A 27652-nucleotide genomic window follows, 5' to 3' on the forward strand; every position below is an offset into this window, starting at 1 on the left:
TATCTCTCGCTTTAGTGTGTGTGTGTGTGTCAGGTTATCTCTCGCTTTAGTGTGTGTGTGTGTGTCAGGTTATCTCTCGCTTTAGTGTGTGTGTGACAGGTTATCTCTCGCTTTAGTGTGTGTGTGTGACAGGTTATCTCTCGCTTTAGTGTGTGTGTGTGACAGGTTATCTCTCGCTTTAGTGTGTGTGTGTGTGACAGGTTCTCTCGCTTTAGTGTGTGTGTGACAGGTTCTCTCGCTTTAGTGTGTGTGTGTGACAGGTTCTCTCGCTTTAGTGTGTGTGTGTGACAGGTTCTCTCGCTTTAGTGTGTGTGTGTGTGACAGGTTCTCTCGCTTTAGTGTGTGTGACAGGTTCTCTCGCTTTAGTGTGTGTGTGACAGGTTCTCTCGCTTTAGTGTGTGTGTGACAGGTTCTCTCGCTTTAGTGTGTGTGTGTGACAGGTTCTCTCGCTTTAGTGTGTGTGTGTGACAGGTTCTCTCGCTTTAGTGTGTGTGTGTGTGTGACAGGTTCTCTCGCTTTAGTGTGTGTGACAGGTTCTCTCGCTTTAGTGTGTGTGTGACAGGTTCTCTCGCTTTAGTGTGTGTGTGTGACAGGTTCTCTCGCTTTAGTGTGTGTGTGACAGGTTCTCTCGCTTTAGTGTGTGTGTGACAGGTTCTCTCGCTTTAGTGTGTGTGACAGGTTCTCTCGCTTTAGTGTGTGTGTGACAGGTTCTCTCGCTTTAGTGTGTGTGTGACAGGTTCTCTCGCTTTAGTGTGTGTGTGTGACAGGTTCTCTCGCTTTAGTGTGTGTGTGTGACAGGTTCTCTCGCTTTAGTGTGTGTGTGACAGGTTCTCTCGCTTTAGTGTGTGTGTGTGTGACAGGTTCTCTCGCTTTAGTGTGTGTGTGTGTGACAGGTTCTCTCGCTTTAGTGTGTGTGTGTGTGACAGGTTCTCTCGCTTTAGTGTGTGTGTGACATATTTTAGTTTTAAATCAAGCTTAAACATTTGGCTTTAAACACAGGTTGGGATTATAAGTATGTTAGAACGGTGCTATAATCACGCTATAAACAATTCAAGTAACGTAAATGCATATCATTTAGCTATATCTGCATAGGTGCATAGTGGCAGTGCGTGGAATCGTTTAGCTAGTAAGAATTTTTATTTTTATACCGGCTATCCTAACTGTCCTTATCATGAGTGACTAAACATAAAACATAATGCATGAAACTTTGCTTTGCCATTAATCAACTGGGTGAGAAAAAAAATTAAAGAAAAGATACTTAATGTGCCATATTCGCCTCTAGGGCATAGCGGTGAGAGTAATCGGTTGATAGGCTAGTGTGGGTAGCTTTGTGCGATGTATGTCAAACTAGTGCATTAAAGTATAGGTCTAACTTGCGCATTAAGCATGAACTAATGAATAAACAAACATAATAAAACATGGTATAAGTAGTGGGGGGTATGCTTTGCCAAGAGGTTGATTGTGGAGAGACGGTCAATCCTCACCCCCTTTGGATAGCCAGTCCAGAGCACCCATGAATGTCCAGGGAAATAAGGGTCAGTAAGGTGTAATTCATGTTCGTAGGCAAGAGCCTTACAGTGTCTGGTGGAGGTGTCTTGGTCTCTGTCTGCAACGTCTTCTGCTGTCAGCCGACGCCTATTCTGCAGGGCTTTGAGTGGGCCTCCTGGGCCAGCGTTCTCCCGCTCTCGTGCCGCGGAGGGGTTCTCCGCTTGTGCCTCCCGCCAGTATCAGGTCTCGCTGCCCCCTGGTCATCGTTACGGCCGGCACCGTAAGTTTGCAGGTGCTTTGTTGCGCCTTGCTGGGTGAGGGTCGTTGGGGCCGCTGAGGTGCTGGTGAGTTGGCATGTTTCCCCCTGAGGCTTGAGGACGCGCCCGTCGGGGCCCCGGGTACCTGGCGCTGTTGCTCCCCTGCTTAGTCTTCCTCCGAGAGCCATCCTGGAGGCGCGAGGGGCATTCCTGCTTAGGAGTCGCCGGGTTGCTGTGCGGATCCACGCTTCCACTTTTCTCATCGCCCTCCTGAATGTCTGTACCTCGGTATGGTGCTTGGCCCAGAGGCCGGCGCGCACTTGATCATGGAACGTCCATGTGTGCTCAGGAGGCTTAATCCGCACGCGTGTTAAGGTTGGCTGTGAGTGAGCCGCCATCTTGTTTGGGCCCAGGCTGGCCCGTCTTGCTTTGGGTGCCCTAGCATGGTCACGCTTGGTTGTAGGGGTGTTCGCCCCCATCGAGGACCGGGATATCCCCCGCCGGTCCATAGGGGGGGGGGGGGCAGCAGGGCTATGCTGCATCTGGGCTGCTGTGTCGGTCCCTTGCCGAGGGATCGGCCGCCTCCCTCGGGCCGTGGGTTCCGCTCCACTACAGGCCGCATGGTCTGCCCGGGCCATTCCGTCTCACTTAGGTGCCGGACTGGTAGCATTCTGTTCCACCTGTGTTCGTGAGACGGATTCTGGTCACCTTGTGCCGCCAGCGTTAACGGTCCAGTCGGTGGTCGCTCGTTTGTGCCCAATATTGCTGGAGCTCTTAGACCATGCATCTGGCCATCTTGGCTGTCAGGCCCCGCGCCCCCCCCATATATATATTAACTATTGATCTTTCTAAAACACAATCAATACAAACATGACTGTCCTACACAGGACGTTTTACAGGAGTCTATATACTTGCCTAAGAATCTCCATTACTTGTTCCTGGGACTTGCCCTCTTCGCTGAAGGACACATTCAAAGATCCTTCCTGAACAGAGACAACCATCTTTTTGCTGAGACTTTCTATCTGTTCGTGTAACAACCTGTTTTGTTTATCCAGGTCTTCACAACGGGACTGGTGTTTAGTTACCTCATCCTGTAAAAGAAGGAAATAATACATATATTAAAATAAATTAAGCCAAGTGACATCATAAGAGCCATTTCCTCCTCAATAACTCCGTTCTTGTTAGAGTTCTAATAGCATAAAATTAGTCAACAATTTTGAGATCACCTTCCATTTTGAGGTTTACTGCTCATAAATGCTTAGAAATATAATCCATATAAAATATGTATAACCTACTGCCTAAATCTTCTCTTAACAGCAGTTTCCTTTAGACTATACACATATTATAAAGAAAAAGGAACCTACCAAACCTAAAAGTTTAGGCAACTAAAAAACAAACTATGTCTTGAGACTATGAGTAATCTTTGACAATTATCCATGTCTGTATAATGTGATGCTATGTGACGCAAGATACCTATATAATCTGATGTGTTATACCAATTAACTCAGAATTGATTTGGACCTCACAGTGGTATTGTGAGTCAATTATCCAGGCTTGTAGATTTAATGCATTGATTGGACTGTAAGGAACTGCCGCTGAAATATCCCCGGGGAAAGAAAATAGTCCTAACCATGTCTATACTCACACTGCTCAATTCCCAGAGGTGGTTCAATATAATAGTGAAAATCTCAATATCTTACTATGACCACTCTTTACCTTAAGCACACGCTCACGATCTTCCCAGGATGACTTTAGTTCTAGAAGTTGGGACTCTGCTTTCTGTGCAGTTTCCTCCAATTTCTGACGGATTTCAGAAGTACTGGCCATTTGTGCTTTTGCGGCCTGAAGGGCTTCCACATCTGCTGCATGCAGCATGAGTTCTCGTTCATACTTATTTTGTGCTTCGGCAGCAATCCTGGCCTTGACATATAAAAAAAAAAAAATTATTTAAACAAACTTGACAATGGCACAAGCCAATTAACAGTGTACCCTGATAGGAACTTACCTGTTCTTGACAATCCTGTCTAGACTTCTGCTCGTTGCTAGTAGCTGTAGTGGCCCTCTGAAGAGCTTGCTGGACTTCTCCCTGCAGGCTGGATAGGCTTTGTCGGAGTTGTGCCAACTACAAAAGACAAAAGATAATTTCCCACATTTCTTGGAAAAAAAAAATGTAAGCAATCCAAGAATCTGAACACACACAAATGTATGTTTACAAATAAATTAAGTTCCTTCTTTAAAACTATTTGAATTAACTTTCCAAAAGTAAATAGATTATATAGTACAATATTCACCACCCCCAAATTCCCATTTGAAACACGTATGGTCTACTGCCTTGCAAAGAATTGTTATTCACACTAGTGCAGGCATAGGCAACCTTCGGCACTGCAGATGTTTTGGATTACGCTTTGCCAGCATTGTGTGTGAGAGCATTATGGGGGATGTAGTCCACAACATCTGGAGTGCCGAAGGTTGCCTATCCCTGCACTAGTGTATGAAAGTCATAACTCAAGCTGTATGTAAAAAAATGCAAAAACAGATAAACAAAAAAAAACCACAAAAAAAAACCACAAAAAAAAAAAAAAAAAAAAAAATACACACTATAACAACCCCTGATTTAAAATCTTTATTGATTCACATTGATAATGCTGCCAAATCAAATTCCTGGAATTAAAAAAAAAAAAATTATTATTTTTTTTTTTTTAAATGCATTATAAGAAGAAATTAGCCAATTAAGGAAAGCTAAAAACAAACTGAAGCCATTTAAAACTTAAAAAAAAAAAAAGTTCAGCGGAGGTTTGTATCTAGGGCTCCTTGATGGAAACCCAAATCGTCGCTCCTTGGACCGGTGGGGGGGGATATCTCAGTCCCCACTGGTATGCCGCCAACCAAAGTTGACCACAAGCCAGTTGCAGAGGATAGAGCCAACCTGAAAAACCTGCAGGGCCAAATCCTTGAGGCCACCATTGCAAGATAGCTGCTGCAATGTCCCGAGCCTATCATCCTACCCTGGCTCAGAAATCTGAACGGTTGACGGTGAAGAAGCGACTGACACTTCATTCCTGGAGAACAGGGAGCAGGCACCCTAGGCTTCAGTCCAACCAGAGACAACTCCATTGGCACAGCTCACACTCGCAGGAGGATGGGGACCGAAACGAGGGAAACGTGCACTGGATTGTGCTAGAGCACCACTATAGAGATCCTGAGTAACATTACTCTGTCAGGTACACTGCATTGTGTGGTGCTGTTATGTTATGTTATCTAACCCTTTGGGAACAAAATAAGGAACCCCTAACAGACCTCCCGGCTCCTCCTGGACAGCTGAATATGTTACTTGTTCATGATTTTTAGGTTTGCTGCTTAATGTATCAGTTGGTCCCAGTGGTTTACTAATCTCAATTTCAGAGTGATATAAAGCATGGCATTATGGCTGTTCTTAGTTTACTGCAACCAGTGCCTCTATCCTACTATGTTATGTTATATAACCACTTTAATCATACCCTCACAGCACCGAGTTTATCGCTTTGTTTATTTTTACTTAATATATATATATATAAAAAAAAAAAAAGGCCCCTGTGTAATGTGGGTGATATGTTATGTTTTCCAGTGTGCGTCTGTTGAATTTCTGTATTGACATGCTTATATTGCACAATTACTATAGGACGATGGAATTTTGTCATTAAGCTATACGCCTCAAAAAAAAAAAAAATTCTAGCTTTTCATTGAATGAATGGAACACTGAATGAGAAGAAAAAATAAAAAAAAAATACACCAAATATAGGATTTAAAGCATAGCAACCAAATATGTTTAGCCAAGAACCACATATATATTAAAAAATAAAAAACGAGAAGGCGGATTTAAAATCAGACAGAATAATTCTCATACTTTGGGAACTACATTTATAAGTCAATGTTGAGGCAGATGTACTACAGTAGTAATCACATCCAATTCATTGATACGGACATGCTAGTAATGGCTGGGTTTTTCAGTTACCATAGACATACCTGTTGCTCCAAACTCCCAACGGCTTTGTGCTTCTCATCTCTAAGCTCTTGCTTCTCTTTCTCTGCTTCCTTTATTTTCTTTTCCAGTTGAGCTTGGTACTCAGATGCTTCCTTCATACGAGACTCAATCATTTTATAGGCTTCCTCAGTGACCTTTAAGTATTTAAAAAAAAAAAAAAAAGTAAAAAAAAAAGCACAAGAGTGTGTAAAGTGAAAGCCTATAAGCACCAGAAGATGTAGGTTTAAACCTTACAGATAGGATATTAAAAATAAGAAATACGACAAGGAGAAGAAAACAAGCAATAAATATCACGATCATTAGCCATAAACTAGATTATATTTACAATACACACAAGTACCTGAGAAAAAAGGAATACACAAAATACCAACCAGATGGCTAAGTAAATTTTTTCATAAAAAAAATAATTTGATAACTAAAAATGCACCTGTTTTTCCTTGTCAAGAGATTCTTCCAAGCCAAGGACAACAGTTCTGTACTGTTCCACATTGCTGGTCGCAGTTTTCAACCTCTCTTTAACGTCATTAAGCTGCTCTTCAGACTGTCTAAGTTTTGTCTTAAGTGCCTCGATATCTTCACCGTCATTACCTAGGGGCACATTAATAAAATTTATTGCACAATTTTTCATTAAACAACAAGTTGCATCTTTGCATCAGAGAGTAAAATTACCCTGCTCAGCGGCCTTCTGGCTTGAACGAGATGCAAGCTGTACTTCAATATTATTCAGCTGTTGCTTCAAAACAGAAATTTCCTTGTTTGCATTTTTCAGAAGTTCTTTTGTGTTACTATGCAGATTTAACTCCGATTCATATTGTTTTTTCAGATCCAAAACCTGTACCTACAGCAGAATAATAAAATGCCATTTAGCCATGCCACACTTTTATTCAATACATATAAAGTCTTGCAGAACTTGAAGTGAAAGCACTAACCACCCATTCAAATGCACGGAGTGACCACATGCACTAAAAAGTTGAAGCATTTTCAATACAGTTAACTTACTCTAAATCGGTCTTTTTTCTTTTTTTAAAGTATAGTATTTTTACAGTGTCCTGAAAACTAATTATACTTATTGGCCTTTCTGAAATCTTACCAAATACCTGCAACTGATTAAAAAAAAAAAAAAAAAATCTCCTTTTTTTCCCATATATCACTATGTGGTGTATTTAGTTAACATTAAGTTTTATGGATTTGATAACTAAATTGTTTAAATCTAAACCAAAAATGGATTGGGGGAGGGAAAGTGGTGGGATACAACTCTGCCAATCACAGCACTGAGGTTTTTAAACAGGAATTAGGCCATTTCATATCAAATGTATGAAATCTTTTATTTTATTAATAAACCTTTATGTGTAATTATAGCAGGGCTTAAAAAGTCATAGGCCACTTGCCAGACTTTTAAAGCCACTACAAGCGTGGAGAGTCCATGGTACATTAACCAGGACTAGACTGTCACTCTCCAATGGCAAGTGGAAATTTTAAGCAATGATTAGTGTCTTAACTTATTCACTAATCAAGTTACACGAGTGGAAACAATATTTTGATAGTAAGTAGGTATCCATAATATTGGCCTTAAAAAAAAAAAAAAAACGAAAAACCAAAACAAAAAACACCTTAATATCTTTAATATTCTCCCCCACTGAAAACTGTATTTTTATTTAAACACATTTGCAATGTTTCCATTATATTTTGAGTGTACTTACATCTTGGTTTTTGCTCAGCAAGTGTTTCTGTTCCACTTCATGCTCCAATTTCTTCTTAGCCTGGGCCAACTCTTGCTCCAACTTTTCAATCTGGTTGTTGTATCGCTGTCTGATCTCGGTGTCAGATCGGTCCAAGGTAACCTTTAAGGTTAAAAAAAACCCCACAAAAGTGTTGGCCAGAAAATACTAGAGCTGTATCATTACACCAAATAGCTCTCTTCGATTTGTCAAATAAAAAGCTAGCCACGATTAACGCGGTTTGGTGCTAAAAGGTATTGAAACCAGATGAAAATCAAAAACGTACAAAGATAGGATAACCATTTTAAAAGACTTGACAAATCTAAAAAGCAGTTCCCAAGTGTCTCCAATTATTTAAAGCACCAATGAGAGACTCCAGGGGTCCCTCAGGGCATAACCCTAGATAGTAATGAAAAACAAACACCAAAGGTGAACCCACTATACTTCCTGGAGATATGAATAGTAGTAGTATGTGGAATGAGTCTTAGATATTGAGCCTGTAGCAAAGTAAATATCCTACCAGATACTGCAATACACTGCTAGAAATAGAATGAAATAAATAACAATGTTATATGGTTACACTCCTACATCAAAATAAAGGGTATACGGTATCCAACCTTACTAGTATAGAGATAATAGAAAGAGCGTTATTAGGTATGGCTCTATATGTGAACTCACTAGTAAAGGCTAATGTGAATGAGTATAGCAAGGATAGAGTGGCAACCAAAACGGCAGAATATGCACCAAGAAAATATGCTAAATGCCAGTAATAGGCTTGAGGATATAAAAAAGGAACAGACTACCTATCTACAGTGATAGCTAGATAGTTGTAAAGGGAAGATACGAGTCCAGATGGACAGTTTGACGTAACTCCCTCTGAATAGCTACAACGGAGGATGGTAAGATAATATATCCCTGAATCACATTAAGAGATCTCCATAGCAATGTATAGGTGAAAAAGTATCCTTCAAAATTCAAAAAGGATACTAAAAAAAAAAAATAATTGCCAAGAGGCCAAAATCAGTATGGACAGTAATGAGAGAAAGGAGGAAAATAAAAATACTATTGCCAGTAAAAGGCTGGCAAAAAATTAAAACTGTTCAAAGCCTCTCTCCCTTTAAAATCGGCATAGGAGGAAAAAAAAAATTCTAAGAAAAGGTAGAAAATACTTAACTGACCAAAGCAACATGCTAATCTAAAGTGAACAAATAATAAAGTGCCCAGTGAAAAAATAAAAAGCTAGAACACCCGACGCAGGACTACCTGCACTTTCGTCAGGGGCAAACGGCATAATGACAGTAGTATATCTTATATCCAGTATTCCCATGTGGGAATATGGGGTGTCAACCTATTAAGAGTCTGCAATCATATCCCGTGTAGGTATTTTGTTGGAAGAGAAATTTGTTTAATTTTTTTCTCTGTTTAATACAAGAATTTTTTTTACCTACCGTACATATATTTTTTTGGTTTTGCAAACTTTAATAAAATTCATAGAAAACTATCTTGAACTCTGAATCTTTACTGGAGCAATCAGATATAACCGAACCTTCCACCGAGGAGAGATCAGAAATGGATGGAGATCTTTGCTTCTTAATTTTTGTGAAAGAGGCAAGTGCAGAGCCTTTCTGCAGCACTGCCTTTCACCTTTATAAAAAAGTTTGCTGCAGACTCATTTTTTTCTGTTTCGATATTTTTTTTTTTAAAACAGACTCCTAAGTACATTGATAGCAAATTTTTTTTGCAGTCATCAGGTAAGGGAATAGAACTATCAGCACATACAAGATGCTTGGACTTGTGTGTGTCCTATTATTTATGTGAAGGGGGAACAACATCTTCCCCCTTTTATCAGTAGCAACAGGACTAGACATGTGAAATAAGTACCAAAAAAATAAAAAAATAACTACATAGTCTTATTAGAAGGTTCTTGAAGATTACAATATTTCCGCTCAAATTAAGAAAGACTGTGGGACTGGTGGAAACTATTTTTCCATGACTGACACACCCTGTGGTTAGTCGGGTGAAGGACAGCTTAAATAGCTTGGTCAAAATTCAAATTTGGCACCAAGCCCAACTCTCCATTTGCGCATGCGCTGTATCTTGGATAGGAGGTAGAATGCAAACGCTTCCTGAGCTGACGAACTTCTATTCCGACACCAGATCAGATTTTTCAATTCATAATCCTCAGGCAAATACTGAGGCTAATGGTGGAAAGAAAAGGACAATAGTGTACACTTACATTTATAATGGCATTACCCTGAAATGTTACAGGAGACTATGCATGTGCAAAACCTGCTATAACAGGACATTTTAAAATCTGCCCCATTTTTGACATGCCTAGTCACTCAAGAAACCGTTTCTACACAGTGACCAGTGAGGGGTGAGTGGACCCCACTACCCTTCCTCTGAAAAAATCTTAGGGTTTCTTCTAAACTATTGCAAATAAGGTCCCCCCATCCCCAAACAAAAAGCGGTGGGGCGCTACCTCCACCAACCAAATCCCCTCCGATGTGCCTTTTCCCTCCCTAGAGAATCAAATGCAGTTTTTCTAGCTATTCCCCTTACTAATTTTATAGCTTGCCTCAGGTACAAGATGGATGCTCCCAGCAGCTTTAGATGCATATAGCTAAAAACAAAACAAGCAATTCCCTTCTCTTCCCCTCCCAACATACAATGCATATATTTGTTATACTGACCTGTATGGTTTGTAAGTTGGTCAACAGTAGATTTTGTGTTCTTTGCTCAGCTAGTAAAGATTCCCGCTCCTGAGTGAGTCTGGCTTCAGACATCTTAAAGAGTTCTTTTTCTCTCTTTAAGTTTTCAGCTCTCACCTTAAGGAAATGGAAATTCAATCAATACAAATTTGGGAGGCAGAGACATGTTTTGTTAAAGTCAATTCTACTGAAACAATTAATTGATATGCTTTTTTTTTTTTTAATATCAAATGTATAAAAACAGCAGAGATATACAGAATCTGTTTAAGAGACCTGTGGAAGTGCTCTACAAAAGTGGCTTTTATACGGGGAATGTCAAGTATATTTTAATATTTCTACTCGTGGCAATATTGTGTTAATGCAATTTCTTCACAGAAAGGTTATATGGAGGAGTTTATTATTTCTAGTAATTACACATTGAGAGAGAGAGAGAGAGAGACTGACTTACTTCTGCTATAGCAAGCTTTTCATTTGCAGCTCTCAGATCCTGGGTTACGGTGTTAATAATCTGTTCTTGTTTTTGGGTGGTGGCAGAGAGCTTTTGGGTTTTCTCCTGCAAAGATGTTATTTCCCGTCGGTAACTGTCAACGTTGTCCTGTAGCATTTCATATCTATAAAAAGCAATACATTTGCAAAAATCACACCAACTGTAAGACTAACCCATCACACAGTCCGATTTCCTTCAGTCTCAACATACATATGGAAAGAAACCCCACACATACACAGTCTTTAAAAGGGAACTTCTTGGGGCAGGGCCTGCTCTTCAAGGCGGTTGGATGCACATCGTGTGAGCTCCAAGCCAGATCTTCACATTTAGTGAGATAACCGATTCCCAGCTCACCAAAAAGCCCCAATCTGAGACTTACCTGCTCCAGGAGCCGATCGGAATGCCTCCTATCATTTTAATTGATCGAGTGGGGTGCATTTATCAGAGGCTTCTGTGAGGCCTATGCCCGATGGGTGAGGTGGCCACTCCCCCATTCAATGTGAAGCTATACTTCTGCAGGCTCATCTTTTACAACCCGCCCCCTCCCGGACCAGTGGGGGTTATCACGGTCCCCACTGGACATGAATACACACTGGTGTGATTTATTTTTACGGTACCTTGTAGGCAGCCTGCTCCAACAAGATGGCAGCTAAGCTTTCTGGTCACCCTGCAGCCGAGAAGGGAGTGCCCTGACCCTGTTGAGCATTAGCGACTGGATGCACATTTTACCCATTTCTGGGATTCACTAGCTGCACATCAAGCCCAAGTGATGCCTATGCCTCAAACAAACAACTGGAGCAGCTGGGGACTGATGGCGCCTGGGCCCACCCCAGGTCTCCCTCCTAGCAAAACGCAAGTATCATCTGCTGTCCGCTCACCCAGACCAGGGGTCATGGGAGAAAAGACCCCACAGCGTAAACCATGCGGGCAGAGGACCAACTGCAAGTTGTGGCTTACCACCGTCACGGCCTTCTGTCTTACCCCATCGGAGAAGGACTGGGACTCGGTGAGCCTGCAAGTTCATGATTCATGACGCCATCCAGAAAGCCGATCCAGGGCTTGAGAGGTGTACGACGTCAAGCCTGAACTACTGCTACACTCGTAGGAAGCGCAGCACATGTATCCATGACCAAGGCATCGGCTAAACTGACGTTTGCAATTGAGGACTGACCTTTGGATTAAAGGCTTACCTTTGCATTCCTACTCCCCTTGCCTTACTAAATTCCATTATATCACTTTTTGTGCTCCATGCCTTAATGAGGTTGTGCCACTGTAGAAAAGTGTGACCCACTGGTTCCCTGAGTGAATTTTGCGCCTACCTACCGTATATTGCTACTTTTGTTTATGCTAACATTTATCTACTGTACCTTAACATGCATACACATCCTGGATACTCACCTTGGCTAATAACTCCCATGCTGTCAGTTAGAGCACTGAAGGCTTAGCCTGTTTTATTATTGTTTACTGACATGTTTATCGTGTCCTCTTTTCACTATATACCTAAAAATTGTGTCTAACTTGTTTCAACATAACAAAAAATGTGCCAAATTAAAATTTTTGTTGATTAATCTATGCATGTTGTGGCACTTCACATATGCTTGTAATTTTCTTGCACAGAAAAAATAAAGACAAAAAAAGATGCACAAAAAAGAAAGGAACCGCTGGCACGCGCACACCCTGGAAGTGGAGGATGAATGCCTCCCTTCTTAAGGACTCGCAGGTCCAAGAGAGTATTAGGCATGAGCTAACAATACTTCCAAGCTAACGACACCCTGGACATATCTCCCACAACTCTGTGGGCAGCCCATAAGCCCGTTATCAGAGGCCTCCTCATTAAACTAGCCACAAATCATAAAAAGAAAAAATACGATAAGCTCACGGACTTACTAAAACTATTACGCAGAACAGAGCTGCAACATAAACTGCCACACCAACCACATATAGAGATTTACAAGAACTTAGACGGATGATCAGGGAGTTGATGGTGGACGAGGTCAGCAAAACATGCGCCACACCAAAAGACTCTTCTACGAGAAGTCCAACAAAATGGACACCCTTCTCGCAAGAGCACATAAAACCACGACAATAATCGTCAAAAATAAACAAGGAACGGTCCTTACCAACCCCACCGAGGTAAATGACGAATTTACACAGTTCTATGCACAACTCTATAATCACTCTCCCGCCCTGACAGAGTCCAACACTGAGTACATGACAGAGCTTCAGGCATTTCTAGCCAGGGCCCGACTCCCGAAACTCGCCATGAACTTGACAAAGCCCCTGGGAAACGCCATAGAAATGGACGAGGTAGTCGCAGCTATCGCAGGGCTCAAGGGGAACAAAGCCCCAGGCCCTGATGGATTTGATGGCGCATACTACAAGGCCTTCAGTGACGAATTAATGCCATACCTAACTAAAATGTACAATGCTGGACTGAGGGCGAAACGACATCACATGGTTGGCCCACACCTCTACCCTGAACATTAGCAGACGCCCAATTAAATACCTAGGGGTGGCACTCCCCCCAGACCCCAAAGACCTGTATGCGGAAAATCATAAACGACTGATTACCACGTTCATAAAAGACCTTGCCAAATGGCACGAAAAACCCATTTCGTGGATAGGCAGACTGCATTGCGTCAAGATGAACATATTGCCGCGCCTCCTGTTCCCTACCGGTACGGGTCACTAAAGGAGACCTAAAACCGATTCAAACAGCCATAGATGACTTTATATGGGCGGGGAAGAGGCACAGGATAGCGAGACAAACCCTATATACACCCAAAAGCAGAGGAGGTCTCGGGCTACCCCACCTCCACACCTACTACCTATCGGCGCAATTAGTGCAAATAATAGAGTGGCACCCACCACCTGACACCCACAGATGGGTCGATTTAGAAACGATAATGAACACAGATCTCCCGCAATATTGGATTTGGGTCCCCAAACCGGAAATTTCCACAACCTGCCCAGCGATCCTGAACTCAATCAGGATATGGGACGCCACAGCTCACAAGTACGCCTTAACACACCCCATCTCACCCCTCACACCGTACTTGCGTAACAACGCCTTCCCACCCGGCCTAACAGCTAGAGACTTTCGGGGTATTGAAAACACAGGAATCCAAAGATACCACCAGCTATACCAGGCAGGTGCTCTCAGAACGTTTGAAAATCTCACTACCCTAGCCCCACTAACCACTAAGGACCACTTCCGATATATTCAGCTCCGGGACTTTGCAGGTAGGACACAAGTGAGGGAAGCAGCTCATGCCAAACCAACCTTCTTTGAAACATTGTGCTTATCCGACGGACCACGTACCGGCCTGATTACCCCCCCTCTACACCCAATTAAGCGCACCAACTGATAAGACATACACTCCCACTTATGTCACACAATGGGAAACCGACCTACAACAAACACTAGAGGGGGGAGATTGGCAAGACATTTGGGAAGCAGCAGCAAAAACATCCATTTGTGTACTCCATCAAGAACAATGCTCTAAAACACTTATGCGGTGGTACACCACACCGGTTAAACTCTACCACATGGGTAAAACAACCATTGACACCTGCTGGAGGGGGTGTGGAGAGAAAGGCACATACATACACATGTGGTGGATGTGCCCCAAAGTAGTGACATACTGGGAGGGAATAGCCCGTCTTATGACGGAAGTACTACACAAAACATTAACTCCAGACCCGTGGTCATTCCTGATAGCTAGACCAGTAGACTGCCTGACCAACAAAGAACAAAAAAACTGTTCAACAAGATCTCTCTGGCCGCAAGACGAGCCTTAGCGCATACCTGGCTACAAACTGATATGCCACAAATGGAAAAAGTAATCCGTAACATCAAAGAGGCAGACCTTATGTATAAATTAACAGCACAAATAAGAGACACATACCCTCTATTCCTCAAAACGTGGGAGCCATGGGAGGACTATACTGACCGCTGAGAACGGCCTAGATACAGTGACGAAATCTCTGGCACACATTCCTGGTAGTGGCCACCGGTGCCGGCCACCCCGACCTCGTTGATGCCCACTCTACACAGACGCCACCCCGTCCTACCCCTTTCCCTCTCCTCCTAAAAAACGTTCCGATCTCTCACCCTGACCTATCATCGGGTCATATCATAAAAATGTTCATGTATAGATAGGGTGTATAGGATACAGATATAAGGCCACAGGCCACAAACGTATAGATCTTGTGGATACACAGAGATAATGAACGGGGAACATGTGGATGGCAACCGGTATCTGAGCTGGAACCACAGGTCGAAGACACAACTCCGACAGGGATCGATTATCCTTGCACCAGAAAACCATGATAGCAAACTACTGTATAATGAAGGATGCTCAACCATAACTGTTCATAGTTACTCTCACTAGACCAGTCTTATTTAACCCTGTACGGAATATTTCAATGACCCTTGTGTATTTGAACCACTGTCAAGCAGTATTTAACTGTATATCTATACAAGCATATTCCCTACAAGTATGTTGTATTCAAGTGACATGCATGAAACTATAAAGATTAAAAAAAAAAAAGAAAAAAGAAAAAGGAACCTCTAAGCACTAGAACCAGACACGTAAGGGTCTTAAAAACACTACTTATTGACAATTGATAAAATTAAATATTTTCTTGCTTTAAAACTTGTAATCTGTTTAGGTTAACGTCTTGTTCATTACCTTTTGGATGCGAACTCCAGCTGAGTGGAAATCTTTGTGTTTTGAGAACGTAGTTCAGTAACCTGTTCTTGCAGCTTTTCGTTATGCTCATTTATAATTTTGTCATTTTCTCCTTTTTCTTTTTTATAGTTTATAAACACTTCCTGAAGCTAATGGGTGGAAGGAAAGGCAACAAATTAATATTTACTACTACAATAATTGCATGCGTAGAGTACAAAATAATGAAACACCTAAAACTTTGCAACAAGTTTCTTACAATAAACATCTTGGCAATCTGAGGGCCACAAGGGAGTGTTTGTAAACACAAATCTAATATGCAAGAGTCATGTTATCTTTTATTTGCCTTAAGGACTGAGCCAATTGTACAAGTTGTGATCAAAACAAAACCTGGAATTTGCGCTGTCTGTTAAACCGTAATTCACCTCTTTCATATTACATTCAACCACACTTTTTATAGATAATTTTGTTCAGGAGAAACAGGGCTTTCATGTATCATCCAATATTTATATAAAACAATTTAATATGAATACAATATAAATGTGAGATATGAAGAAATTGTTATTTTTTTTTAGTTCTGCATGGCATTTTAACTGTGAATGTCATAATACTGTTAGCTGTTACAGCAATAAAGTACACATTTGTATTTAGCGATGTCTTACGGAGTGATACAGTACCACCCATGTACAGGTGTAATGGTGTTTGTGAAGGTTACAGGGTCAAATATAGCAGGTTACATTTTTCATTAAATACACACACTGAAATTTGCAAGCTTGGTTATGTTGCCTTTGAGAGCATATGGTAGCCCAGGAATGAAAATTATCCCCATGTTGGCATACTATTTGCAAAATTAGACAACCCAAGGTATTGCAAATTGGGTATGTCCAGACGTTTTTTTAGTAGCCACTTAGTCAAACACTGACCAAAGTTAGTGTCCATATTTGTTTGTATGTGAAAAATGCAAAAAAGTTTGGCCAGTGTTTGTGACTAAGTGGGTACTAATAAAGACTGAACATACCTCATTTGCAATACTTGGAGTGGTCTTTTTTTGCAAGTTGTATGCCATCATGGGGGTAATTCTCATTCCTGGGCTACCATACGGTCTCCAAGGCAATGAAACCAATCTGGCAAATTCCAATGTAAAAAAAAATACAGAAATGCAAGCCTTATATTTGACCCTGTAACTTTAAAAACAAATCCTGTACATGAGGGGTACTCTTATACTCTGGAGACTTTGCTGAATACAAATATCAGCGTTTCAAAACAGTAAAACGTATCACAACTTTATAGTCAGTGTAAGTGCCGTTTGTGTGTGATAAATGCAAAAAGTTGCACCTTCACTGACAAGATAATTGTTGTGATATATTTTATGGTTTTAAAACACTATTTCTGTTCAGCGAAATCTCCCGAGTAAATCAGTAGCCCCGTGTACAGGTTTTATAGTGTCTTGGAAAGTTATAGGGTCAAATATAGGGCTTGTGGACCACACTCTCTGGCCAGTATGCCTGTGTTGTCAGGCAAGTGCCTCAAATTGTAATTAAAAGGACTTAATTATGTAAAAACATATATATGTACATATATGCATTTATAACTTAATTCTAAATGTATTTTGATTTAAATATATATGTACATTAATATCAAAATACAGTGAGAAAAAAAAATAAACATATCTCAAAAAGGATTAACAAATAAGGTCCTTGAATTGTGTCCTCCAACTTTAACCCCTTAAGGACACATGACATGTCATGATTCCCTTTTATTCCAGAAGTTTGGTCCTTAAAGGGTTAAGGGCCTAACCCGAAAATAGAAATTCATTTTTGTTCCAAAAAGGAACCAAAGTTGTTGGAGTAAAACCTAATGATAGAGCAATATAGAAAAATTAATTAAACAATGACATCCCAAAATTAACAGTGCAAAAACTAGGGTGTATGGGGGCGGGGCTTGAACGCCGAGCTGAGCGGACGCGTGTGAACAAGGCTCCTGCTCGGAAAACCACAAACAACGGTAAAACGGAGAGAAAACTACCCAGAAAAGCAAAAAAAAGGGTGACCACACGACTGGCAAAGAGGAGCTGGTCACTCACTCAGATGCCACGCAAACGATTTTTAATGCCGGATCACCGAGATCAGCAACTGAGGCCTAGCATGCCATGCAGCCTGAATGCCGGGGGAGGCGGCCGATCTCCCGACATGGGGTACGCACCGCACGGCTCTCCAGTCTCCCCGTTACCCCCCCCCTATGGACCGGTGGGGGATATCCCGGTCCTCACCTGGGTCTCACACCTACGTGCCACAAAAGACTATGTTGTCCAAAAGGGAGTTGCACGAAGCACCCAAAATGGCCACCAGGCAAACCTCGCAGCAGGCAAACGAGGACCAAGAGCTCCAGCGGTGGAGAAAACAATTCGAGCTCCGGTTTGACCGAATCTGCCAAGCCTTCTGGAAGCGCCTGCAACTCAGACCTCCCTGCCAAACATCAACCACCATGGAGAACAAAGTAGCAGCCCGTCCAACCAGCTCTGGACGGAAGGCCCATACGATGGCGAGCACACCAAGCCACCTCAGCAGCCGGAAGGCCCTCCGCCCACAACGGAGCCCCGGGACCGAAGCTCACCGTAATAGCAGTGGTAGCAACCACAACCGGCTGAACAAAGCGACTACACCTCAATCTGGCCCCATCCCGATGGGCATAAAGCAGAGAGGCCTAAACCACAAGCGGGGCCTAAACCACGAGCCCAAACCTGGGCCTACACCACAAGCGGCACGGCAGAGGGCAAGGCGGAGGCCCTGCACAGACACCCAACACGGACGGCCTACTTCCAGTACATCTCGCAGCACACATGGGCCACAACTCCCCAAGGGAAACACCCTCCCCTTCCAAACGCGCCGACGGATGGCCCTCACCCTCCACAAGCGACGGAACTCGTACAGAAGCCCCAGAGAACAAGCCTGTCCTGCAACCACACGAGAGATTGCTGCAATGAGAGAGGGGAACTGCTCCAAAGCAGGAGGCCGAGAAGGCCTAGTAGAACGGGACTCTTGTACTCCATATCGCAGGGCCAGCTGGCAAGTAGTGAAGGGCATAGGCTAAACACTGTCATAATCCTAGGAGTCATGTTGTGAGGGAGTCTTAGAGCCAGGCACAACAAAGTCTAATTGTTCGCAATATACACTGGCTTACCCAGGGACACTCACACGCATGTACCGCTAGGCCAAACACCGGCTAACCACGAAACTATGTAAGCATAGGCAGAAACTAAGCTTAGTCAGCATACCTAGTACAGGGGTTAGTTTGTCACAGCTAAATAGTGTTTTCATGTCTTAACCATGTACTTACAGTTAAGCAGTCAGGTTACAAGCACAACCTAAGTTTTATGCTAACTCAAGTTATTTCTGTTACTGCTCATAACGCTGCATGTTATCAACAGGTCTAATCCCTATAAGCTCATTAGTTAGGTACCATCAGCAACTGTAGTCCTTAAATGTTTTTTATTGTTCGGCTTTATCTGCATATATACTCCTTATTTGTGCTTAAACGATTGTAACAGCGGCGATACGCACCTTACCTATTCGAAGTATAGTACACCTTAAGCTTATGCAAGCCTTAACTGTTCTCACAAAACGATGTGTTGGAAGCGTATATATTCCTCACCTGCTCTACTAACTACGTCATGTCAGCATGCATAATCCTTTTTATGATCCTTTTTATGATTCCTTTAAACAAACATAAAATGGTGCAGCTTTATACAATGTGTTACTGGAACTGTATTTGAATTGTCTTGATGTAATGTTTAGAACATGTTGATGCAAAATCTGAGGCTCCTTGCACCTCAAAAATAAAGAATTGAAAAAAAAAAAAACACTAGGGTGTATATAAACCTAAATAAGATTCTGTACAAGACAGTACCATAACAAAACCAATGCTTTATTGTGAGGAATTCCTTTATTATCGCAGGGACCCGGTGAGTACAAAGGACAGCAGGGACTTTCTCCGGCGTTTAGAGCCACCCCGGAAAGGGCGGCATAAAAACGCCCGCCATCCTTAAGGGTTTAAACTACATAACCTGAACAGTTCAGACCAAGAATATTGGAGAAAATGCCTTTCTACAGAAAGTCTTTTGATTGGTTTACACTCACCCCAGAAACAGCTATTGTGAGCCAGAGTGTTTGGCATTATGGATTAAAATGAAATGGGGGAGGGGTGGGGAAACCCCATCAGGGTATGGTATTAATGAGGCTGTTGTGTAATCACCACTAGAACTAATCTTTGTGGCGATTCTTGAAACATTTTATTTTAAAAATACATTCTCCAATAGGAAAGACAGAAAACACGTAAAAGTCTCACCTGTTTTAATGCAGCTTTGGCCTCAGCAGCTTCAGTGGATTCAGAAACCACAATAGTAGGAGCAGGTGTGGAAGTAATTTGTGATACACCAGGGGATTTCCTAGGAGTTATTGCGAATGACACGTCATCTGAGGATAAGTCAGAAACACAGGGTTAGTTAATATTTTGTACGGCACAAAGGAAGAAAAGCCTATTCGTTGCCAAAACCATGGATACAGTGTGAGCTGAGCCGTTAACCATAGTTTAGTTAAATGAGAGCAGTAATGGGAATCATGGGAACGCTCAACTAACCAAAAATATTTCTAAATTTATTAAGGAGTAAAAAACACAAAACAGCCACTGATTCAATGCATCTCTAAGAGGAGATGCGGACGGACACAGTGCTGAGTTTTGCCATGCATGCACAAGAGACGCCCAATGCTTTTATATGGGAAATCATAGTATTGGATGATTTCAGCCACAGAGTGGGGTGGGGCCAGCTGTGGTGAGAGCAGAGCAGCTCTGGAAAAAACTTACATAAACTACCTTTTTAAAGGGAGACAGGGAACCTAAACTCTGTTTTTACAGCTACAGTGTCTGCTTCAGTGAGATTAAGCAGATTAGTGCCTACAGTGTCACTTTAGGCTAGTTGAGCACTAACAAGCAACCAGTCTTGTTTTTTTAGTAATAAAATACAGATTAGGGAACACTGCACACAAAGAAAAAAAAGTGTACAAGGCTACCTAAAAATAGCAAAACAAAATATGGGGATTCAGTTACACCATATGGTCATATTGTGTTAAGCCCACCAATACGTCACAGTACCCAAATATCAGTAAGTCTAACACTAATTTTAACATGGGAGATTTACATGCCAACTGTAATACGTCCAGAGAATCACTTCAAATTTATACTTTCCTGTGGTCACCTCCATAGGTGAGAATCTGGTTTGGACTCAAAATCTACCACAGAAAAAAAAAATAAAAAAAAATCTATGAGTAATTGTGGGTACACCCAGGACATGAATGCATGGTCCGGATGTGCCCACAATTCCCTCCCACCCTACCTTTGTTTCTTAGTAAAGCAAGTTTTTATTTCCAACCATAGAAACCCCTGCCTCACAGAATAAAGTTGAATGCCAGGTCTTACCTTGGGCTGGCAAAGACACACCAGTTGTCTGAGCCAAAAGTATACGATACATGTCCCGTTGACGAACTATGGACTCTACTAGATGAGCCTGGTGGCTGCGAGAGTCTCTGAGCAGTAGGATTTCTGAGAGAGCAACCTCAAGTTCCTTTTGTAATTCAGAAATCCTATTCAAATCAAAGCACAAACCATTAACAAGACAAAAAAAAAAAAAAAAAAGCCAAAACAAAAACTAAGCCAAAACAACCAAATCACAGCCACATTTGGGTCATCTCCAGCATTGTGTTTTCTGTATTTTTTTTTTACATGAACTCTGTTATATAAATTTAACGACAGACCTCTAACCAGACATTCTTGGAAATAGTGAGAGAACATTAAAGAACAGTCACTAGAAAATTCCTCAGATGTAGTCTTGCTAATTTTGTGTGTGGAGTGTTTTAAGTGTTGCCATGGACACGAAGGGATATTTAAGTGAGTAACAAAGACCATTGTAGAATTCAGGCATAATTTTCTTTTATCTGAAACAGATCGACTTTAATAGGTTACGTATTAATGTAGGAAAGCATATTAAATAATAGGTGTTGGGCTAGTGGTTGTTTGATTTGCCTAAAGGAAGAGCAACAGAGGGTTGATTTTCAAACAAGGAAATATAAGAAGCTCTGTTTCTGACAGTTACATGAAATGGGCAATCATCCAGTTAGAAATAGAAGAGAAGCATTTAGTGACATGGTCTAGAAAAACATTTTAGTATAATCAGTACAGGAATCCAAAGTGGTAAGAAAGTGCACCAAGAAATGAACCTTATTTGACCGCAACAGGCAGAGAAAGAATAACAAAGCCTAAGCTTGTAAAGAATTTGAAGGAATGTGGTAGGCAGTAGAAAGAAAAAAAAGTCAAGAAAAATTTGAGCTTAAAAAAAAAAATACACAGAATGGAAAACAAAATATTGTGTATGGACACTAAGACAGAGCTCTGAAAAGTCATGGCTCAGATCTTACTTTGATGCTGTAGTTTCTTGCTCTTCTTTCTCCTTGGTTTCTCCAAGTTCTCGCAGAGCCACCAAGAGCCTCTGATTCTGCTGCTGGAGCTCTTCAATGCTCTTATAAGTAACCAAGTGACGAGTTATTACTTCAGAGGAGCTGCTAATGTTAGCAGAGCTCACATCATCGTCGTCATCTCTTTGGACATGATTTCCTCTTGATTCTTCCAGCTCAATTAACAGAACCCGAATCTAGAAAGACATATACAACAACATCGCACACAAATTAATCTTTTAAACTTGCCAGTAAGCTAGACATTTCAGATGGACAACAGTGGACTGCGCTTGCCATACACAAAGATTTTAGGACAAAAGAAGTCACAGTTGTCTAGTAAAAACGTCAGACAGCTATGCACAAGTTACAGATGCAAAAAGTGTTCTCTTCATTTGGTATATTACCATTCAAGATTGGAATCATGGTAATCCAACATCTGATAGCATGAACAGGACATTAAAAAAAAAAAAGGTAATATTGCCCTTCAACAGAAGAGAGCGAATACAACACAGATGAACCATGAAAAATGCAAATTGGAATGATTTGGCCAAACCTGTTGAGAGAGATCTTTCACTTGTAACTCCATTCTTTGATTTTCTCTTTCAAGTAGTGTTGCACGTTTATTTGCATTATCTGTGTCGTCCTGCAAGCGTTGAATTTCCTAAGAAAATAGAAAAAAATATATATAAAATTTTATATATATATATACACACACACACACACACACACGCGAGAAAAGAAGAAAAAAAACCAAAAAACAAAAAATTCATTTTGAGGATGAAAGTACCTTCATTGCCTGTTCAAGTTTGGCAGAGAGACTGGATACAGTTTTTTGCATACGCTCATACTCTTCTCGCTGACGTTTCAGAATAGGAGCCTTTGCCTCCACTTCTTTCACTATTTCATCCAGATACTTGTTCAATCTTTTATTCTCTTGTCTTTCCATTAACAGCTGGTCCTGGGTTTCTACATATGCATTGTAGAGCTGCAAATTAAAAACATGCAATAAAAAGCATGTACAGAGGAGAACACCACAATTATCTGCCCCGTGTTATCTTATAAAGTCTATTTTGTGCTTTTTACATAGTAGGCTTATAACTAGGATTGTGACTGGAAGCCCATATAAACCAACTTTAAAAGTCACATTTTTGTTAATCAGGGCTAAGCAACTTTCACACTTCAGATGTTGACCACATCTACCCTATGCTTTGCCAGCATTATAGCCATAAGAGCATTATTGGAGATGTAGTCCACTACAGCATCTGGTGTGCCAAAGGTTGCTCACCTGTAGGTCAGGTGCTAGGATTAAACAACCGAAGGTTACATGCATTTAGGATGTACTATTGATAGTCTTAAGGAATAAGAGGCAGTAAATAAATAAAAAAAAAAATTAAATAAAATAAACCACACATTTAAAAATTAAGTGAATAAAACTAGAACAGATTCCCCTCCCCCCCTCCCCCCTGTAAGTTTCATATATATTTTCTGGTTCCATTTAAAAAGGCATATTAAAAAGGTACTACGTTAGTGCAAAGATTTGCTTTATTCACATGACCAAAAAAAAAAGTAGGAAAAGAAAACCCCATACACAACCTCTATGCTTACAAAGGCAATAAAAGGAGTCAAATCATACATCCACACCTGAGGTCTCAGTAATTGAACAAGAGGGGGAGGGAGAAAAAATAAAAATAAAAAAAACACTTTACCTCTGTTAATTTCATACCAGGCTTCACCACTTTGGCAACAGCAGCAGCTGTAGGGGACATTAAGTTTAGTTCCTCTTCAGAAAGCAATGCTCCTGTAAATATAAGAAGGAAAGGTTAAAATGAATTGTTTGTGTATAGCAGACTCATCTCTACTTCCAAAAACAGGAATAGTCACTCCAGAATGGATGGATTGCAATTTTGAAAAGAATCTTTAAATAAATGAAACGCCTTAACCAGTACTAGTGATCACCAGGGCTTAGCTCAAGAGAGCCAATGGAAGATCATAAGCATGCTTTAGTGGTTAGGGTGGAGCATTATATTAAGGGACATGAGCTCTAAACAGCCCCTTATGTGCACCTGCAGTGGGGTAGGTATACCCTAGACCAGGGGTTCCCAAAAGATAGATCCCCAAATGTTTTAAAATTACAGCTTCCATGAGGCTCTCGTTCTAAAAGCATACAAAGCATCATTGGAATTGTAGTTCTACCTTTTGAGCACCTCTACCCTAGGCTGTCCATTTAACTGCACTATTTGGGATTTACAGAGAGCCCTATTTGTTTACCTTTCCTTTTGGTTGAAGACAGTAGGTCATTGGCATTCTCTAGCTCTCGTTCCAGACTTTGGATTTTATCCTTTAGCTCGGTCTCCACTTGGGATTTTGCTAGCTCCTTTTCCGATAACTGGTCCTGCACAGATTTATTAGCTAAAAAGAAGAGAGCATAGCAAAATTCAAACTGAAGCAGATGACCAACGTGTTGCTGTTAAACCAATGACTGAAGGGATACACATTCTGAGAGTTGTTTATTTTACCCCTGCACTGAATTGTAATGGAAATACAGGTAAAAATTCATGCTTTGGCAAAACCAAAATAAAATTGTGTAGTATTGGCTATGGTACCAGCATGCGGTGTCTAACAGCTCAAACAGAGTGCCCACACAACCAACTCCTCCCTCCGGGATACTGCTGTTGAAGTTACTCTTCTGCATTAGCAAAATTAATTTCAGTCAATGAATGAACCCTAATACTTTTCATTTTTTTGATACTCCATGATTTGTATCTTGCTCTATGCTGTATTTTCCTTTCCTAAGTTTCTCTTTTCTTATTTCTTCATTCTCTCCCCCCCCCCCCCAACTTAACTTCTCTTTTTTTAGGATTTAATGTATATATTTTTATTTACAAAGTCCCCAACATGTTTTGGTCATTTTAAACCATTAAACAGACACATTTCACTTTGCATATTGTATTGAACTGCAACTTAGCATTTGGTGATTTGATTCCTCCTTCATGCTCTGTGTCACTTCCTCCACGGACACTGTAGATATACACTTTTCAGAATTTTTTTTTTTTTTTTAATCTTCTAAATACGGTTTCTGAGCTTATCTCAAATCTACTTTAACCTTTGTTGTTATTAAGAGTGAATACATAGTTTGCCGAGGCCTGAATGAGCTTGTTTATTTAGATGTATAGGTCTTTTCACCTGAGAACCTTTCGGACAGTTCCTGGATTTGTTTGATGTGAGTGCCAAACTGGTGTATATGTATATATAGACACATCATTTTAGTGAGTGAGAAAAGATATGAAAATTACCTTGCGGACATACAACTGTTAATTAGTGGAGTTCTTTTTTGAAACGCTCAGCATTATCTATATGCGCTTTACTGACCTTCACTAGCTTCTTTAAGAAGTTTTTGAAGTTCCTCCATTGCACTAGTAACCTCCGTACTCTTGGCATCAGAATCTTCAGCTGCACTCTAAAGAAGAGAAAAAGCAAAGTGACACAATTAAGCATTACAGCAAACACGACTAAGTGCTGCAGAGGTTTGTAGCTTCCCTGCTAGCTAAAAACCCCACACCCTTCCCCTCCACCATTACATGTGAATCATATACTGGATTTCACCCATTCAGCTCTTGGCACAATCAGCTATTTCAAGGAACAATTTTAAGTGGGACCGCCTCTCCCAACAACAACAAAAAAAAAAATTGTATTTCATAAAGATAAAATCTTTACTCAAACCTAGTCAAAAGATTTACGGTCTCATTTCCCCCATTTTTTCCCCAATCTTGGTTAAGCTCCCTGGATGTTGAAAATAGAAGCACTCCATTGTCATCTCAGTACTCAGTGAGTTGAGTATAGCAGCTGGTATTCCCAGCATGAGATTTAATAACGCAACAGTAAGTGTTAGGACTGTGAGAACAATTACAGTTATCTGCAACCACTGGAGGTTTAGAACACACTACCTGCCCTGGACAGCTCATACCCAACTACAGCAGCAAAATAAAACACTTGCCCCAAAATTACCAAAATGACAAGGGAGGCAGTAGGGCATGAGGAGTCCATGATTTGTTATGATGCCTGCAGTGCCCTTTCCAAACCTGTATACTGGGTAATATCTAAACATAGATACTGTTGGTGGAGCGCTGATTAAAATAAGTAGAGATAAGAACAGGATATAAGAACAGGAAAGTTAACTACCTAATACTAAAACAGAAAAACCAATAAACCCCATAACCAATAAAAACAAGTAAGAACAAACGCAAGGAGTATATAAAGTTTCTAAAGGAAACTCCAAGAAGACGACGACGAATCGTTTAGAATAAAAGACCATATCACATGCCATAGCACTGATCTATTTACTGGAATGCCCATGTGGGCTCCAATACGTGGGAAGGACCAAGAGGAAAATGTGTGTGAGAATTAGGGAACATATGCTCAATATAAGAAAAGGATACATGCAACACTCAGTGTCAGCACATAACACCACAATTCACACATGTGCCTTTTGAACTTCAAAGGAATATGCAAAGTAAGAAAAAACTGGAGAGGAGGTGATCACAATAAACAATTGGGCATTAATGAGATGAGATGGATATATAATTTAGATACTACGTAACCTAGGGGTCTAAATGCTGAGTTTGAATTATGCAATTTCTTGGGATGAATGGATTTACCCGAAACAATTGTGAATCTTTATTTCGTGTCTGGCCCTTTAAGAAAAAGATGGGATCAAACGATCGAATTTAAAAAAATTATTTTTGTATTTTACTTTTATTTTTGTATTTTTTTAATGCAATTTTTAGTTTGTATTTCCCTGCCCTCTTCTTGTATATAGAAAGCTCTATTTTAAAGATGGACTTGAGTTTTTATGAAGGGGCTCTAGTGATTAACCAATATTTTATATCTTATGATTATGCTCCAAGATACATAACAAAGAGAGGATGTCCCTTTAAGACACAGGGGTACTTATTTTTCCGTGAATTTAGAATGGTAAAGGATTAACATATCCTTTAATGAGTATAATAATGGCAAGCAATGATATATACATTACTAAAGAACATATAGGCACTTCCAAAGGATTTTTCCCAGAAGTGCTCATTTTAAATTACTTATTTCATATGATCAATTAATCCATGCTGACATCTAACTTTCAGGACAATCTCTTTCACTAGATTTGAGTAATTGTGATGGCTTTGGGTAAACTACTTTTCTTCTCCGAATCTCTAACCCTTTCCTGTCTACATAGATCGGTAGTAAACTGGCAGTTAGATTTTAAATCATCAAAGCGGGTGTTACTATAGAAACGTGTGTAAACATTTAAATCAGTAAATGTGCAGAGATTGATGGACGGTAAGAATGTTAAATACATTTTACGAGCTTTGTACATAAAAAAGGGAGTTTCACTGTGCTACTAAGTTGATACAGTGTTACCGTAAGATGTATTGCTCGTTTGTTATATGCTCTGAGAAAAACGCAGACAGACGCTATATAAGTGAACACAGGAAGACAGACCACATCCATTGATAAATCCGCCGAAGCGGAGAAACGCGTTTGGAAAGGTCTGACTCACATCAATGACAGCCATCACCCAAACTACAGAGAAGAGGAACATTTGGAATCTTTGAAGCTATAGCATCTAGCCGACTCGAGACGCCGAGTATTTCCGGTCTGGATTCTCTTTTTGGCTGCATTTGTGCTTTTAAAAAACAGAATATTAATTTCATATGGGAAGATTTTTATTTATATTTTCAACAATATTGAATTGAATAAATTTGAACTTTTTAACCTAAATGTG

At 40.7% G+C, this 27652-nt stretch overlaps 1 protein-coding gene across 1 annotated transcript in view; it reads right to left on the bottom strand.

The window, feature by feature from the left end:
• TPR (translocated promoter region, nuclear basket protein) overlaps positions 1-27652 on the bottom strand; it is a 73598-nt gene that overhangs the window by 30402 nt on the left and 15544 nt on the right. Inside the window, exons 9-26 of the mRNA XM_063426687.1 lie at positions 25246-25333; positions 24145-24285; positions 23583-23674; positions 22664-22861; positions 22430-22537; positions 21841-22073; positions 20846-21009; positions 19718-19845; positions 15377-15525; positions 10644-10806; positions 10178-10312; positions 7467-7607; positions 6436-6604; positions 6194-6354; positions 5748-5900; positions 3751-3867; positions 3462-3665; positions 2661-2836 (exon numbers count right to left, since the gene is read on the bottom strand). Of these exons, the coding sequence (XP_063282757.1) occupies positions 2661-2836; positions 3462-3665; positions 3751-3867; positions 5748-5900; positions 6194-6354; positions 6436-6604; positions 7467-7607; positions 10178-10312; positions 10644-10806; positions 15377-15525; positions 19718-19845; positions 20846-21009; positions 21841-22073; positions 22430-22537; positions 22664-22861; positions 23583-23674; positions 24145-24285; positions 25246-25333 (2720 nt within the window). The remainder of the gene's footprint in view (positions 1-2660; positions 2837-3461; positions 3666-3750; positions 3868-5747; positions 5901-6193; positions 6355-6435; positions 6605-7466; positions 7608-10177; positions 10313-10643; positions 10807-15376; positions 15526-19717; positions 19846-20845; positions 21010-21840; positions 22074-22429; positions 22538-22663; positions 22862-23582; positions 23675-24144; positions 24286-25245; positions 25334-27652) is intronic.

The sequence above is a fragment of the Pelobates fuscus genome, chromosome 7 (genome assembly GCF_036172605.1).
Source record: "Pelobates fuscus isolate aPelFus1 chromosome 7, aPelFus1.pri, whole genome shotgun sequence".
Classification (NCBI taxonomy): Eukaryota; Metazoa; Chordata; class Amphibia; order Anura; family Pelobatidae; genus Pelobates; species Pelobates fuscus.